Source organism: Xenopus tropicalis, chromosome 3, assembly GCF_000004195.4.
Source record: "Xenopus tropicalis strain Nigerian chromosome 3, UCB_Xtro_10.0, whole genome shotgun sequence".
In the NCBI taxonomy this organism is placed as follows: Eukaryota; Metazoa; Chordata; class Amphibia; order Anura; family Pipidae; genus Xenopus; species Xenopus tropicalis.
In genome coordinates this window covers 116845473-116860896 of record NC_030679.2, presented here as the reverse complement: position 1 = coordinate 116860896, position 15424 = coordinate 116845473, and the positions used below count along the sequence as shown (strand labels likewise).

The following is a 15424-nucleotide window of genomic DNA, read 5'->3' as shown; positions in this document are numbered from 1 at the left end:
TTTAAGTCTGTCTATTTCTGGAACAGCAAATTCAGTTCCCATTCCCCGGTACCGTGTGAGCAAAGATAAAGATGAAATGTAATTTCTTGTCGCTCTGGGAGTTGCACACACAGACTCAGGTCAGTTAGATTAGCATATGAATTCTTAAGTTAAATGGAGCCATACATACCCCAGTTATAAGTATGGGAGAGGGGTGACTGACACAATAATGGAAACACATTAGTTAATATGAGATAATATAGATATAACAATATTACATGCATTCTTGTCTCACTGATAAATAAGACCTCTTTATTTTAACCTTGGCCCTACAGAATGCCCCCCGGGAACATTTGGGTATGGCTGTCGCCAGCTGTGCGAGTGTTTAAACAACGCCACCTGCGATCATGTGACTGGAACGTGTTACTGTAATCCCGGCTTCAAAGGCATTCGCTGTGACCAGGGTGAGAGCTAAATGTGTGAGGGGACAAATTGCCCATTTGGACACAATTTCTGTCTTGTATTTTTTTCCTTTTAAACAGAGATAAAAGTAGCAGCAATTTTATGACAACTGGGTTCATTTCCTCATTACGCTCTATGGTCAGACTCAATCATTTGTTGGTTTAATGAAGGAAACCCACATCCATTCAATAAGGGGCGCGTTTACTAAAACTCATTTCCTCAAATGTCTAACATTTACTAAAAAATCCAATAGGAAAAGTCTGTGCGAGAAAAAGATAGAATTTTTGGAGTTGTCGCTCCGAAACCTCAACTTTTTCTATTTGTTGCACAAAAACCCGCCTCAAAAATCTGAAAACTCCAAAGCTTCGAGACAAAAGAAGAATCTTCCAGGGAAGGGACATCAGCTAATGACTTTAACATGAACCTGGCAAGTTTTAGATGCCAAATTGTTGGATTCCGATTTTTAGCCATTAATTATAGTAAATCTTGCGGTGACTTTTAGCGATAAAAATCTAAATTGAGAAAAAAATTCAATGGTAAGTATATTGGCCCCTAAGGAACAATTACTTGTCAGCTCGAGAAAAGGCTTCTTACAGCCTCTACAAACAATATTAGTAGACACTTAATTGTTTAAGAAAATGTGCAGCACATAAAGGGGATGTTAACCCCAAAATTTAGAAAGTAATTCTAAGCAAATTTTCAATATTCATTATTAACAATTTTCAGAATCTTTGTGTATTTGTAATGTAATTGCTGTTGATAGCAGTGTCTGTCCCTTATTGCACTGCTGGTTCTGTCCCTTAAAAAAAATGTAAAAGTCAACACCATCAGGGCAGTGAACCGAAAGGGACAAACCAATACCCATGCCTATTTTTTTTAACACCTTTCCTGCACGCAGTTAGAACAGAGTGACGCTTCAGTAAGCACAGGACACCTGGAGATCAGGCAAACCTGGGAACCCTCTGCAGAATTTATGGGACTGGAAAACCTTAAACTTAAATGGCAACATCAAAAATTCTTTCCCCACTGGAGGTGCAGACTAACAGTGCAATGTGCCTCACAGCGGGCGCTCCCTCCCATGTTGGGAAAACAAATGTGCATCCTTATCAACTTCCCCAGCTAATTCTGTGTGAGGTAGACTCCTTCCCTGATCATACGTCACACACGCACGCATAATAAGCAGCTGGGGGGCTTGCACATTATACACATGCATGTGAGCCAAGGGGAGCTCCTGGTGCCGGCAGAATAGCACATTTTCTATAGTAGGTACCCTTTTACAGCTCTATGCCTCCTCCTAGTGGGCACTATGGAATGCATCTCAAGGAATCCTACTACGTACTAGGAAATAAAATACAGTGGTGACAAAAGTAAACTTTATAAAGAAGAGAGGAAAAAGCAATAGGCCTGTAATACAGTAGATAACAAATGCAATAGGGTCATGTAGGGAGTCTCAGTAGCAATAAAAAATACTGTATGGCTAATACAGTCTCCCAGAGTTTCCCACAGCTCACTTCCTTGCACAAAGTCCTCTTAATTCCCCAGGTAGTACTACCAACCCCAAAGTACCTTTCCTTGGCAAAAGGTCAGTTTAGCTGGCACAAACACAAGGGTTATCACACTGTCCACAGGCAGCTCTGCTCACTCTCAGAAGTGTTTATCACCTCCTGGGCATTTTGCAGCTTGGCAAACAGGCTGGTCTCTCTTTGTACATTTATAAATCCAGGACTCTTCTCTGTGCCCACCCTACCCTCCTGGACAGTGGCTGCAAGGAGTCCTTTAAAGCACAGTAGGAACAGGATTTGGTTGGTCCAACAGGAGCGTCTTAAGACATGGGAATAAAGCTCCTTTGACACCCTACACCTACAAGTTGAAATTGTGCCCATCTACAAGCAATTTACTATCCAGATTGTGGTAGGCACAATTCTGGGATGGAGAGATGCACTGTGGATAAAAACATGGTTATCTGTACCAATTATTTTGTCTTTGCATTTCTTTAGTAAATGAGATCTTAGGGTGAAGACTCACGGAGCTACTAGTAGCAGGTATTTGTCATGGATACAAAAAAAAAGACAATGCTGATTTACTGATAACTGTCTCTAAATGTGTTTTAGCAGAGTTAATTCTCAGTATTGTCTAAGGCAGGGTATTTTCTGGTGTTTAGTAGCTGTAACAAGTAGCTCCATGTGTCTTCACCCAAAAGGTGGCCACACACGTGGCGATCTGATGATGTTTCGTGCGACCATCGGTCGCACGAAACATCGTCAGATCTGCCACACACTGTCAGGGCTGAAACAGCAGATAAGGAGGTAGAAACAATAGGATTTCTACCTCCTTCTGCCGATTCAGCCCTGACGGCAGATTTTGGTCAGGCGCCTTCTATGGCACCCAATCAAAATCTTTTAACCGGTCCGATCGGCGAGTCGACCGATATCAGCAGCTTCCTGCCCTTGTCACGGGCGACTAATCCCCCCGAACTACCATCCCACCGGCGAACATGTAAGTCGCCAGTGGGATGGTACACTCTGCGCAGGCGATTTCGGCAAATTGCCGAAGTTGCCTCGCGAGGCATTTTCGGTGATTTGCCGAAATCGCGCCGCCGCATGTGCCATCCCCCCGGCGACTTACATGTTCGTCGGTGGGATGGCAACTGATGGCAGCTCGGGGAGCCCTAAGGGCTCTGGCACATGGGGAGATTAGTCGCAATTTCAGCTTTTTTAACAAAACTGTAATAACACTTTCAAATTTATTATCTTGCACTTGAATACAGTTTGCCTACACTGAGCTCTATGTTTTTTCTCATTTGCTGTGGGGTTAAAATCCTGCCTGCTTTATTTCTCATCTCTGCGCATGAAATGAAAGATTGGGTATATTTCAGTTACAGTTCAGGCTGTACTTGCTGCCCATCAGTCATGCACATTCATACTTGTTACATTGCATAAATTATGAGGCAGATTTTAGTGGTTTAAGAGTTTTTTCAAAACCAAAGATAAACTCTTTTCCACAAAAACCACAATGACTAGTAATTTGTTAAACAATCGAAACTGAAAAAGTACAAATGAATTAAAATGTGGAACAAAAAAGAGAAGAACACAAAAATTTGTCATGGTTTTTCTGTTTTCCTTCAAATCTTCATGAACATACAAACAAAAAAACCCCAGAAAACCTCTAATTGATTAATTAGTTAAATTTGCTACGTTTGTTACAATTTGCCTAGGACAGCTCCTATTGACTTCTACATGACGTTGACAGCTTTTAGATGGTGTATTTCTACATTTGCTTTTTTTCGTGTTTTTGACGTATAATAAATGGCGAGAAATACACACTTTTTTAAAATCTTCAATCATTTAGTGGCAACAACAGATCGAGGTTGCTTGTCGGGCATCACCATATGAACAATTTTCTGTGCTGTCTCTCTCCCTGTAGCTGCCCTAATGATGGAGGAGCTGAATCCTTACACCAAGATCAGTCCGGCACACGGTTCTGAAAGACATTCCGCCGGCGCTATTATTGGTGTCATTGTCCTGCTCCTGATCATCATGACTCTGCTTGGCCTCTTCTTAGTGTATCGGCAGAGACAGAAGGACAAGGATCACGACATGCCTAATGTGGCCTACACCCCAGCTATGCGCATGACAAGTACGGACTACGCACTCTCAGGTACATGTGAGAATGGAACCATTGTGTCATATAATCAGCTACAGCTTGGAGCATCCCTAGGAGCCATCAAATTGCAAATGACAGAGAATGCTAGTTAGGATAAACATTAACACGCACTGAGTGCCCTCACTAATCACACTCATTTATCTTAATGCATCTTCTTACTGTTCTACCTTATCTCTCTGCACGTCCTGTCATTGCATGTGGCGCCTCTTTCTGTGTCTCTATCCCGTTCCTGATGGTGTCTGGGTAACAGTATTATTTTATTGGCGCAACTATTACTCTGCATGAAACCTTGTCCTTCTGTGTGTTATTCATTCCCCCAGTGCTTTAGCTTATCACACAATAATGCACATTTATGTATGATGTTTTATTGCTATTTGAGCTATTATATTTAATCACCTAACTGCATTCTCGCAGGCAGGATAGATTAATGCTTCATGATTTATTGTTAAACCCTGCAGTTATCCCATACCGGTGGCACCGGTTTGTAATCATCCCTTGCTTTGCAGTGCAACACAATATTCTTGGTGCTTTATGTTACACAGTTTAGCCCCATAGGAACTAAAAACATTGGAAATTCAAGTACATTTAATGTAAAGTAGGGTGACAGGATCAATTGAAAATTCAGGGACAAGTCTAATTAAGTAATCTGGTCACCCTAATATAAAGAGACATGCTTCATACGTGTTTTGGTGTTGCTCTTACTGAAGTTGGCTTTGTTAACTCTCCAAGTTTATAGCTACATGTTGTAACCATGTATGTATTATAGTTAGATTGGTTATGTGTAATTTTAGTTCTGATCACCTGAAATATGGCTGATTAGAATATCTAGATTAAATGGCTCATTACTTATTGTTTCATATCAGCCTTTTTCCACTTCCATGTAAAGCAATGCACTTTTTCCATGTTAAGCAATATGGACAGTAAGAGTGCACTAAACACTAATATGTAGTAGGTTCCACCTTCTCTGGTTTTGGGTCAAATAAAAGACTCAAGCATGGATGCACCTCAGCTATTCAAGAATAATAACAGGCTGCAAATGTGTCAGGCTTCATTTTTTATCCTCTCCCTTCTCCTTAAACTGAGGCTGTTTTGGGGGCGGCTTTCTTTTCACAAAGGAGATTTGGACAAGTGAAATTGGGTAAGACAGAAAAAGAAGCTGCTGCAAGGACATAAAGCAGAAAATCACTGCTAATTATGCTTCTCTGGGAGAATAACATCTGCACTATACTTGTCTGCCACTGTTCGTTTGCTTCTAGCTCTATCCAAATTGTAACCCTCCCGCTGTTCTTGGACTATAACTTCAAGCATACCTTGCCAATATGGCTGTCAGGGGATACTTGAGTTGTAATTTCCTTGATAGGATGAATTATACAGCTCTGTAACAGAGACAAAGACAGTACCCTAAGCAAAGTGGGATGTAAACTGTACTGCTTAAAGAGGAAGGCACAGACGGGTGCTTTTACTAGTAATGATTGATAGTGCACACAGATTGCACTGGTTGCTCTTTTACTAACAAACCTCATGCCCTCTGCTTATCCAAGGACAACCCAAAAGTAACATTTTCATTTGCTGCTTTTTATCCTGCATACTTCTGAACCTGCCGATGTCTTTTGCTTATCGTTCCACTACAGGTGCCTGTGGGATGGAAAGGCGCCAGAACACTTACATTATGGAAAATGGCTTCAAAGGTAGGGATGCAGCGTTGCATCAGTTTAGGAAAAAATAATGATTCTTTCAGTTACAAGTTAACTGATTACAGTGATAAGCAGTAGGTAAAGTAGCCCGTAGTTGTGGGTTTCTATGCTATCTAATACCATTGGTATTGTATAGGCTATTACTCGGTATATATGCTCCTACTAACAAGCTGCATATAGTTCATTCTTCCTCTCTTATGTCTGATTTACTCTGTAGTTATAGCTACAGACAAATAATGTCCCACAATTCTTTGGGTAACTGTAACCTCCTATTTTATCATATATTATAAAATAACATGGTTCATGTATATTCTTTTTTTAGCATTTTTGCTTGATTTCACTTTATTTTATTGCCTTAAGCCTATACCAGTTATTATGATCCCTCTTCACCTATTACCTCTAATGATGTTCACCTATTTCTTATAATCCCCAATAACTGCTGGCTCTAACTTTTCCAATTACCCCCAAAATGTAATTCTATAACATATATTACCCCCTAATACTTACAATGTTTTATCTTCTCCTATTACTTGTATTTCTAATTAATTTTGGTTTTGCCTTCTCTTCTTCATATTACCCCTAATAACTATTAATTATACATTTTCTAATGTTGCGCTCAATTATGGCTCTTTATTATCTGTCACAATCTCCTTCCATGCTCTTTATGACTACACATTCCTCTTGTGCTATTTTCCTATATAATGTATAAATATAGCCACTCTGCACTCCTTAAAGCACCTATAACATAAAGGAAAGTATATAATCACATTTTTTTTTAGAAAATATACCTTATTATTTAATTTCCTGCTACAATGACCCTACATACAATATTTCCTAAGAGGCAGACAACCACACAAAGTAAAACGACACACAAACAATGCAGTCTATAATTCCAACTTACATATAAAATGCAAATAATGCATATTATTATATATAGTAAATATACATGAACTAGGCCAAGCCTTATGTGGAGTGAATATCACCCAGTAACTGCAAAAGAGAGGAATATACCCTTAAGGTAGTAATTCACACTTGGACACCCAGTTCCAAGGGATGTTGGTATTCTTTAAAAGTCCAAAGGGTCTTAAAGGGAGGGGTGTGCATCTCTGGGCCTTCATTCATTTGGGAAAGGTAGGTCCTCTTCTCAATGGTATTTGAAATATTCATGGGCTTCACAAATCGTTCTGCCAGTTGCTTCCTCTATTCTAAGTCTCCCAAAAAGCTGCACAGTCACTCACAACCCCCTTGGAACATACTTCCTAGCTTATCTATTGACTTCCCTCACTCCTTTCCTCAGAAAGAGAATGCTATTTTACCCTTCTGTCTGATAACCTTTCTGGGCTGTAGGTTTGAAGAAGTAGACAAGGTATGGAAGGAGCGGGGGGGAGCTCCCATATTGAACGGTGTTAGATTCACAGAATGGCACCAGTGCCTCTAAGCATTATAACAAGATTATTATCCAAACTACAGAATTATTTAACCCTGTATATCCTGTAAATATCCTGTAACAAATTGCACTAGATCCCCCACATGAAATAAAGTTTCACTGTACATACCAGATAACTGGGAATAGCAAACAAACCCATGACACGAGGTACCAGCAACTTAGCTGAGCCATTCTGAAACTCTTTTATTGATGTATGGAGGGTGCAGGGATTTAGAGCACAGTCAATAACAAGTACATCATATGAAGAAAACACTGAAATAACTCCTAGTTAAGTGAGGGAATAACAAGAAAAACCCTACATGATCACTGAGATATAATAGGAAAATTTGCCTTAAACGTTTTCATGTTCGTAGATAAACTGATGGCTGATGATCACCCACTGGGGTTTAAAAGCACATCTAGGTATAAGATGATCAGTTTGCAGTTATAGACGTGTTTTAGTCTTGTTGTAGCTCATTACTGTAGTGCAGGGTTTCTGATCAGCAAATATACACCCCACTGGGTGCTTCTATGCAGCACTCATTTATTCTATGGTAAGCAAAATCTGTGAGCAAAGATCCATCCCCTCTGAGTATGCAAGGCCACATGTACCCAAGGGATGCAGAGAACAATGCACTGATTAAAACAGAGAATATTTTTTCTTCTTGTTTGTATGCTGTGTGTGGTGTGCGTGTCGGCCAAGGTAGCATGAACTCTACCTACTGCCCTTACATAATCCACTATGTCTGATAGACTCTGTCTGGTCAAAACTATATGGATACTTGCCTATCCAATATTTCATTTCAAAGTTGTTGGTCCTCTCCCTTTACACTCTACTCTTCTGGAAAGCGTTCCTTAAGATGTGGGAATATTGCAGGTAATGTTGGGGGATCAGGCCTGGCTCACAGTCAATGTTCCAAATCATCCAACAGCTTAAGGTTAGGCCTCTGGGCAGGACAGTCAGCTTCTTCCACTCCTATCTCGGGAAAGCCATTCTGTATTGAGATTACTTTGTGCATGGGGGTATTATTGTACCAAAGCACAGGATTGTCAAGAATTGTATGTATGATGTAGTGGCACCAGTGTTGGCAAAGGGTGTAATTTCAATACCCAATTCTAATGACTAGAAGGGGTGTTCACATTGGCCATGCAAGTGTAAGGTCTTTAAGCGGCACAATAATAAATGGGGCTGCACCTTTCTGCCTGGGCAAGATCTGCTCCTGTGGCTTGTGGGTGAAATCAGTGGATGGCACATTAAGCAACTGGGTACTGTGAAGAGAATGATTCAGCACTGGCTGGCATCAAACAGTGCAAGAAAAGTTACAGCCTGGTAAAATAAAGTGCAAAAAAGTGCCACTATTGTATTTTGCTGTTATAAATATTTGAAGGTGAACTAAGTGTTTTTTCTCTTTCTTTTCTTTGACTTTTTGGGGTTTTTTTTCTACTACTGACCTTATTTTATTATATCTTTAGTGGCACAGCTATTATAATTAGGCATGTATGCTGATTCATTCAGTTCCAAACTTGCTGTACTTGAAAAATGTGGCTAGCTGCTTAATATATGTAAGATTAGATTTCTGCCCAAAATTCTGCATCCTGAGTACCTGAATGAATAAATATAAGTTGGTATGATGTGAAAATTCTTATTGGGCTAGCCAAGTCCAACCCTTCCAAGCAAACTCCAGCACACACACATAGACCCCTACTGACCTACCTATACACTCACATACATAAACTATATATACCAACATCAATACTAACTGTAGATATTAGTATCACAATAGCCTTGGATATTATGCTTGTTCAAGAACTCATCCAGGCCCCTCTTATAGGCATTAACAGAATCTGCCATTACCACATCACTAGGAAGGGCATTCCCCAACCTCACTGCCCTCACCGTGAAAAACCACTTACACTGCTTCAAATGAAAGTTCTGCTCCCCCCAATCTAAAGGGGTGACCTCTGGTGCGCTGATCATTTTTATGGGGAAAAAAAGAACATCCCCCATCTGTCTGTAATTTTCTCTAATGTACTTGTAGTAGTAATCATGTCCCCTCCCAAGCGCCTCTTTTCCAGAGAAAACAACCCCAACCCTGACAGTCTAACCTCATAGTTTAACCCTTCCATCCCCTTTACCGGTTTAGTTGCAGTCTCTGCACTCTCTCCAGCTCATTAATATCCTTCTTAAGGACTGGAGCCCAAACTGCACTGCATACTCAAGGTGAGGCCTTACCAGGGACCTATAAAGGGGCAAAATTATATTTTCATCCCTTGAGTCAATGCCCTTTTTTATACAAGACAGCACTTTATTTGCTTTAATAGCCACCGAATGACACTCCCTGAAACAAGACAACTTGTTATCTACATAAATAGCAGAGAAAACTTGGATTAAACAAATCATCTGCAGGCTAAGGTACTAAAGGACTTTCTAGTTTGGAGTTACAGAAACCAGACAGTGGCTTGAATTTAGATATAATGCTATGGACTCTCCAACTCTCACCACAGTTAATGTGTCTACTACCTGCACTGGTGGCCCATTGCTGGCAATGTCATCTGCATGCACAAAATGGTTCTTGCTTATGTGCAAAGGGTACTAGTACCCCAAAGTGCTACTCTTTTGTGGAGCTAAGGGAAAGTGTTTGAGGGGATTTACTTATTTATCTGCAGCTGCATTCAGGTGCGCAGTGGGTTGAATCCATATCTGTACTTTCAAGGGGGTAGGGGAGTAAACTTTTCAACAATTTTCCATTGAATGCCAATCTGTACCCTATGAGTTGCCATCTTTCCTGTCTCCTTCTCTCCACATGGAGCTTGTGTTGGAGTCAGTGATTTTGAACAACAGTTATATTCAATACATTGTGAAGGCAAAGGGAGCACAAACCATTGATGTATAAGGGCTGACTGTCAAATAAAGTCTTGGAGGGATCGATTGATAAGAGGGGGATACTGAAAATTAAGTTGGATATTTCAGAAATAATGCAACATTTTTAAATAATTTTATTTAGAAAGTTTCTTATTTGTATGAGATTAAGATTATATTTTACATTTTCACTATAGTAACCCTTTTAATGCAAAAAATAAATCTTCAGTTTTTCTTTAATAAATATACATTCATTTCCTGCAGTGGATAGATAAAAAGTGCTACTACCAGGAGTGCTACACTAATACTAATCCACTCTGGCATGAAAGCTCTGCCCCCCACAAATAGATCTTTCTCACTTATAGAGGCAATATGCATCCTGTATTCAACATGAGTTCCATATCAAGGGTGTTGTGTTGGAAATGAATTTTGCATATTGCTGCAATTCTGTACCAAACAGTGCAGAACAGTGAAGTTGATGGCCATTTTTAGTCTACACTTGGTCCCGCCTCCTTGGTTCTGCAGAGCAACTCTGGGCCAGGCTACAGACACTTTATCCCTGCATGTTATATTTTATTCAGTGTGCAATGGTGAAAGGGGGGTATAGTTAAATATATCTGTTCTGCAAAGGGCATTCCCTTGAAATAAAGCCTCTCTGATGTTTTTATCCTATCCGCACATTGTAAAAAATATAATCTCAACATGAAACTGATTAAATATTTATCATAATGTTTTATACACCAGCTACTGACATCTTTATATTCCTGGTCCCTTTAACCCACTGACATGATTTACAATGTGCTTCATAATTGTGATATCACTGGTCACTGTGCCACTGGGCATTGTACCGGCATAGTGTGCGGCTTATACCCTTACAGGAAATCTAACAATGGAGTTTGGGGGGTGGGGGTGGGGGGGTAATCTCCTATTATCTGTAATTACATTGAATAAATCCAATAACCCTGTAACCAAATTGTCCTCATTTGAAATTGACTGAAAGTAGAAATGCAAACTGAGACAAAATTTGTATTTCCTGTAGATAATTTTCATTACATTATTATGGGATGCACAAAACAGCATCTTACTGATCAGCTTTGACTCTTGTATCTGTCCTATTACAGTTTCTGTAACTCTAACATGGTATCTGATGTACTGTACCCTATCCTATTCTTCCAAGCCTACTGCACACACAGATACATTCACCTATAGGACACACATATCTTCTTTAGGATGTTTGTTCATTGCTCGTTTCCTCCTTTCTAATCTGCTTATTTTACCTGCTATGCAGTCCGTATTTAGCTTCATTCATTCACCCACGTTCCATTCCTCATTCACTCACCTACCATTAGATTATTTGACCTCTTACAACCCTGGAGCAGAGATATAAAGAGGAATAGTGCTAGAGCTCAGCCCTACGATCAAGTCAATCATCTTGATCCTGGTGCTTTAGTGTCTCTCTCTCCATTACTGTCTCTCTCGCCATTTACTGTAGTTCCCACCATTCTCTACCAGTTACTGTGCTGCACATAGGAGATTCCTTTCTTAGCTACTGTACATTATAGTATTTTAGTTAAGAATGCCCTCCAATAGAAAGCACGCCACAAATAACAAATATAAAATATTTCACAAATATTGCCCCCTGAATAGGCAGTAAATAGATTATTATATTGTGTCCTTAGAGCATTTCTTCTCTACATGTGCAAGGGCTAAAAGCCTTATTGCTTACATTAGCATGTATTTGAATGGGGATCCCCAATCTTTTATACCCATGAGCCACATTCAAATGGAAAACGATTTAAAGAGCAACACAGGAATGAAAAAAGTTCCTGGGGGTGCCAATAAGAGCTATAATTGGCTATTTGGTAGCCCCTATGTGTGGACCGGCAGCCTACAGAAGGCTCTGTTTGGCAATTAAACTGGGTTTTTATGCAACCAAAACTTTCCTCCTAACCAGAAATTCAAAAATAAGCACCTACTTTGAGGCCACTGGGAGCAACATCCAAGGGGTTGGGGAGCAATTTACAATGTGAGGAGGCGATATGACCTTAGGGTACTTGAAATTAAACATTCATTTTCTCCATTGTTATTTTTATAAAAAAAGAATGATGTTAGGGGAAAAAAATGGAGATAAGAATGGGTTTATAAACTTCACATTCCCTACGCAGCACTTAATCTATATAATTATTCTTAACATAATCCTTTTTCCCAGTTAACACAAACTTGCTGCATCTGATTAATAAAACCTTCTCCTTACACTCTTTCTTCTATGGCGTGTAATAAGTCTAACATACATAGTTATCTAGAAGGATTGTGGTCCTTCCCAGTCTCCCCTTGTATTAACCCCCTATTTGCTAACATGAATCCAAGCCATCATTTATACAGAGATCTCTCCTACCTTCTTTTGCTTGCTGCCTTATTAGCCCCCTCCGACTCCCCAGTGACTTGTGTTTGTTGCTTTTTACAGATTGTATGAAAGAGTCAGGGTGCAGTTCCAGCACCTGCTCTCTGAGCAGCAGTGAGAACCCTTATGCCACCATTAAAGACCCCCCCGTGCAGCCCTACAAACACTCAGAGAGCAGCTACGTGGAAATGACATCACCTGTTCATACAGACGCCCCATTCTCAGATATGCCACCCTCATCCAAAGCTAACACAAATGTGTATGATGTGGGTAAGTTCCAGTCTCCATTCCAGCTACACACATGCATGCCCCCCTTAGCAGTCATTAGCTGGAACATAGCAACACAAAGGGGTTTTTATAGCTTTCTATGACAGACTGGCACACTAGCTTTCTATCACCTTCTCAGCCAGGAAAGCCCTACATGAGCTCCCCATTGGTTACATTCATTTTCCCATTCTCCGTCACCTTTATTCATTTTTTCCCCTCTGTAAGAGTGAAGATAAATAAGAGATCTCCCTACTCATTGTGTTGTAGCCATTACCATCATCATCATCATCCAGGCAATCAACCACCAGCTCTGCTGAATTCCCCATTTCCAATTCTTCCACCCTGTAAATATGTACCTTGTTGTTTCAGCCAAGTAAATCCAATAATGGTGACACCACAGCATATCAGATACCCCCAGGTGCAGATGGAGAACAAGCTTTACATATATTCCTGCAAAACTGATTCTTCTTTACAAACGTTCCCAACATTAATGATTTCATACTACACTGTAAAACTCACCATTCATATTCTGCAGTGAACACTACACTGAGTATTAAATTTTGTTTTCCGGGTCATTGATTCTGGGCAAATCCTTAAACATGAATTTGAATCTGTAATGGTACAATTATAACTCAGGTAGGAGTGGAACCAAAAAGGAGCCCCTTTAGTCAATAATCTATTAATAAGCATGTTCCTTGCTGTGGTTTATCCTATCCTCAGAATTAAAGCCACTTCATTGGAGCTGGTAACAATGTGTAACGCTTGGGGGGGGAAATGAATTCTGAAACAAAGTTTTAGTCATTCGTACTTACATGAAACACTTGTTGTTTGTATGACTTCAGTCCTATCCAGGGACGTAAATACAGAGCAAGTAGACCCTGTGGATGTACGGGGCCCAGTTATACCCTAAATAAAGAGTAATTTCATTAAAGAGGTAAACAGGGGTCTTTCAATAACCAAACAAACAAGGGTTACACAGTAAAAAAAGCAGTGAAGGCCCATACTTTCAAAAGCTTGCAGTCTAAAGCTATACATTTAATAAATTCATGAGGTAAATCAGAAATAGTAAGACATTTACTGGCAGCAGTGTAGCAAATTGTCATGTTGTCTTGTGAGACCCTTGACTGAATGTGTAATTAAAATGCCTACCATAAAGCACAGCTGGACTGCTGTCTCTGTTTTGAAAAGTTAAGTCTGCCATTATTCAGCAAATACTACTTTCTATAACAGTGCACTCTGATATCAGGAATTAAGGAGAACTTTTATTTTCATGAGAGGATCAAGTTATGCACTGCTTCCTGGAGGGGCCGGAGGCAGGTGTGGCCCCAAGTGTGGCAGAAATCAGTCATAGGTGAAGTCAAGTCGAAGCTCTAATAATACCAGTACAAACTATTCTGAAATATGAGCCACTCATGTAATAGCAAATAACACAGTGCCATCTGGAATTATAAAAAGAGGGTAATTCTGTAAGGACAGTTTAATTGTAACCCCATATGCTTATAGATAGATATATAAAGGCAGTGCTAATTGTTTGCACACAGTTCTCCAGATATGTATTTATAAGTGGGAGTTGTTATACTTCTTGTATGGTGGAGCTCCATGTGGTCACCTCCATTGTGCACATGAGGGATAATACATGAGGGAAATTTAATGAACATAGGTATCAAAACTGGCATGTTTGTAAGCACTATGGGGTCTTATAAGCCTGCTTTGTTTCTCCAAATAGATGCACTGTGCTACCACATACCTCTTACTGCATTCATTCCTTTGTTTCCTACAAACAACTTGAATTAGTTACAGTTGTGTCAATCACCCTGAGTCACCCCAAGGCCACACCCAGGACGGGGAAGTTGGAAGCTGATCAGCAAGGAGCTGGAGGGCCACAGGTTTCCATCATTAGAAATCTTGTGGGAGGTTCCACCAGCAGGCGTAGGTTATAAGAAAACCCAGAGAGATGTCCCTGGTATTAGGAGCGGCATTAATGGCCCTGTTCAAATCGCTATACCCCCCACCCCACGTGTGATTTTGCATTGTGCTCCTCACCACTACTTGTCATAGAAATTCAGCATACTGGGGAGAATACACTGAGAGAATTCCAGTGTGCCCTATATAAAGAGCCTCTTTGCCTTTGCCGAATATTTAAATACATTTTTAAATATTATATAAACTCAGGAGCACCTGGCTTGTACCCCCAGTATATACCCCCCTGCTTAGGCAAGGAGCAATCTGCAGTTTGAGCCACTTATATCTACAATAAATCTTTTGGGGAATAAAACAAATGGAAAATAAATGTATATCCAACTGTTAAAATATCCAGTCGGCAAAGCCATAGAGAAACATAGAAATATGTTGCTTCAATCAAGTTTTCTCATAGGCTCTACACAGAAATTCCATGAAACCATATTCAGAAGTATTTTAGGCATAATTTGACAGGAAATTAGGGGTATAATAGCATTTACATATTGGTCTCCATTTTAAGGCACCTACCACTGACTGCATATGTTTGCCAGGAATATATATATATATACAGATATATCACAACAAAACTATCAACGAGGAATCATTTAAATGGTGTCCTGTCCTAACCATTCCACTATCATTTACCTGAAACAATGTACTTGCCCTAAGGGCCTTATGATGTGAAAGCGCAGATCAATAGGAGACCTCAGGCC

At 40.0% G+C, this 15424-nt stretch overlaps 1 protein-coding gene across 3 annotated transcripts in view; it reads left to right on the top strand.

Moving 5' to 3' along the window:
* Nucleotides 1-15424, top strand: part of megf11 (multiple EGF-like-domains 11) — a 207592-nt gene that overhangs the window by 186305 nt on the left and 5863 nt on the right. For 2 of the 3 annotated variants that reach the window (XR_004222063.1, XM_002938361.5), the window contains exons 19-22: nucleotides 315-443; nucleotides 3865-4098; nucleotides 5736-5792; nucleotides 12549-12755. Coding sequence is in view for 2 of the 3 variants with exons in the window: in XM_002938361.5 (XP_002938407.3) it covers nucleotides 315-443; nucleotides 3865-4098; nucleotides 5736-5792; nucleotides 12549-12755 (627 nt within the window). In the remaining variant the exon portion in view is untranslated. The remainder of the gene's footprint in view (nucleotides 1-314; nucleotides 444-3864; nucleotides 4099-5735; nucleotides 5793-12548; nucleotides 12756-15424) is intronic. The other variant, XM_018092496.2, reaches the window with a different exon arrangement.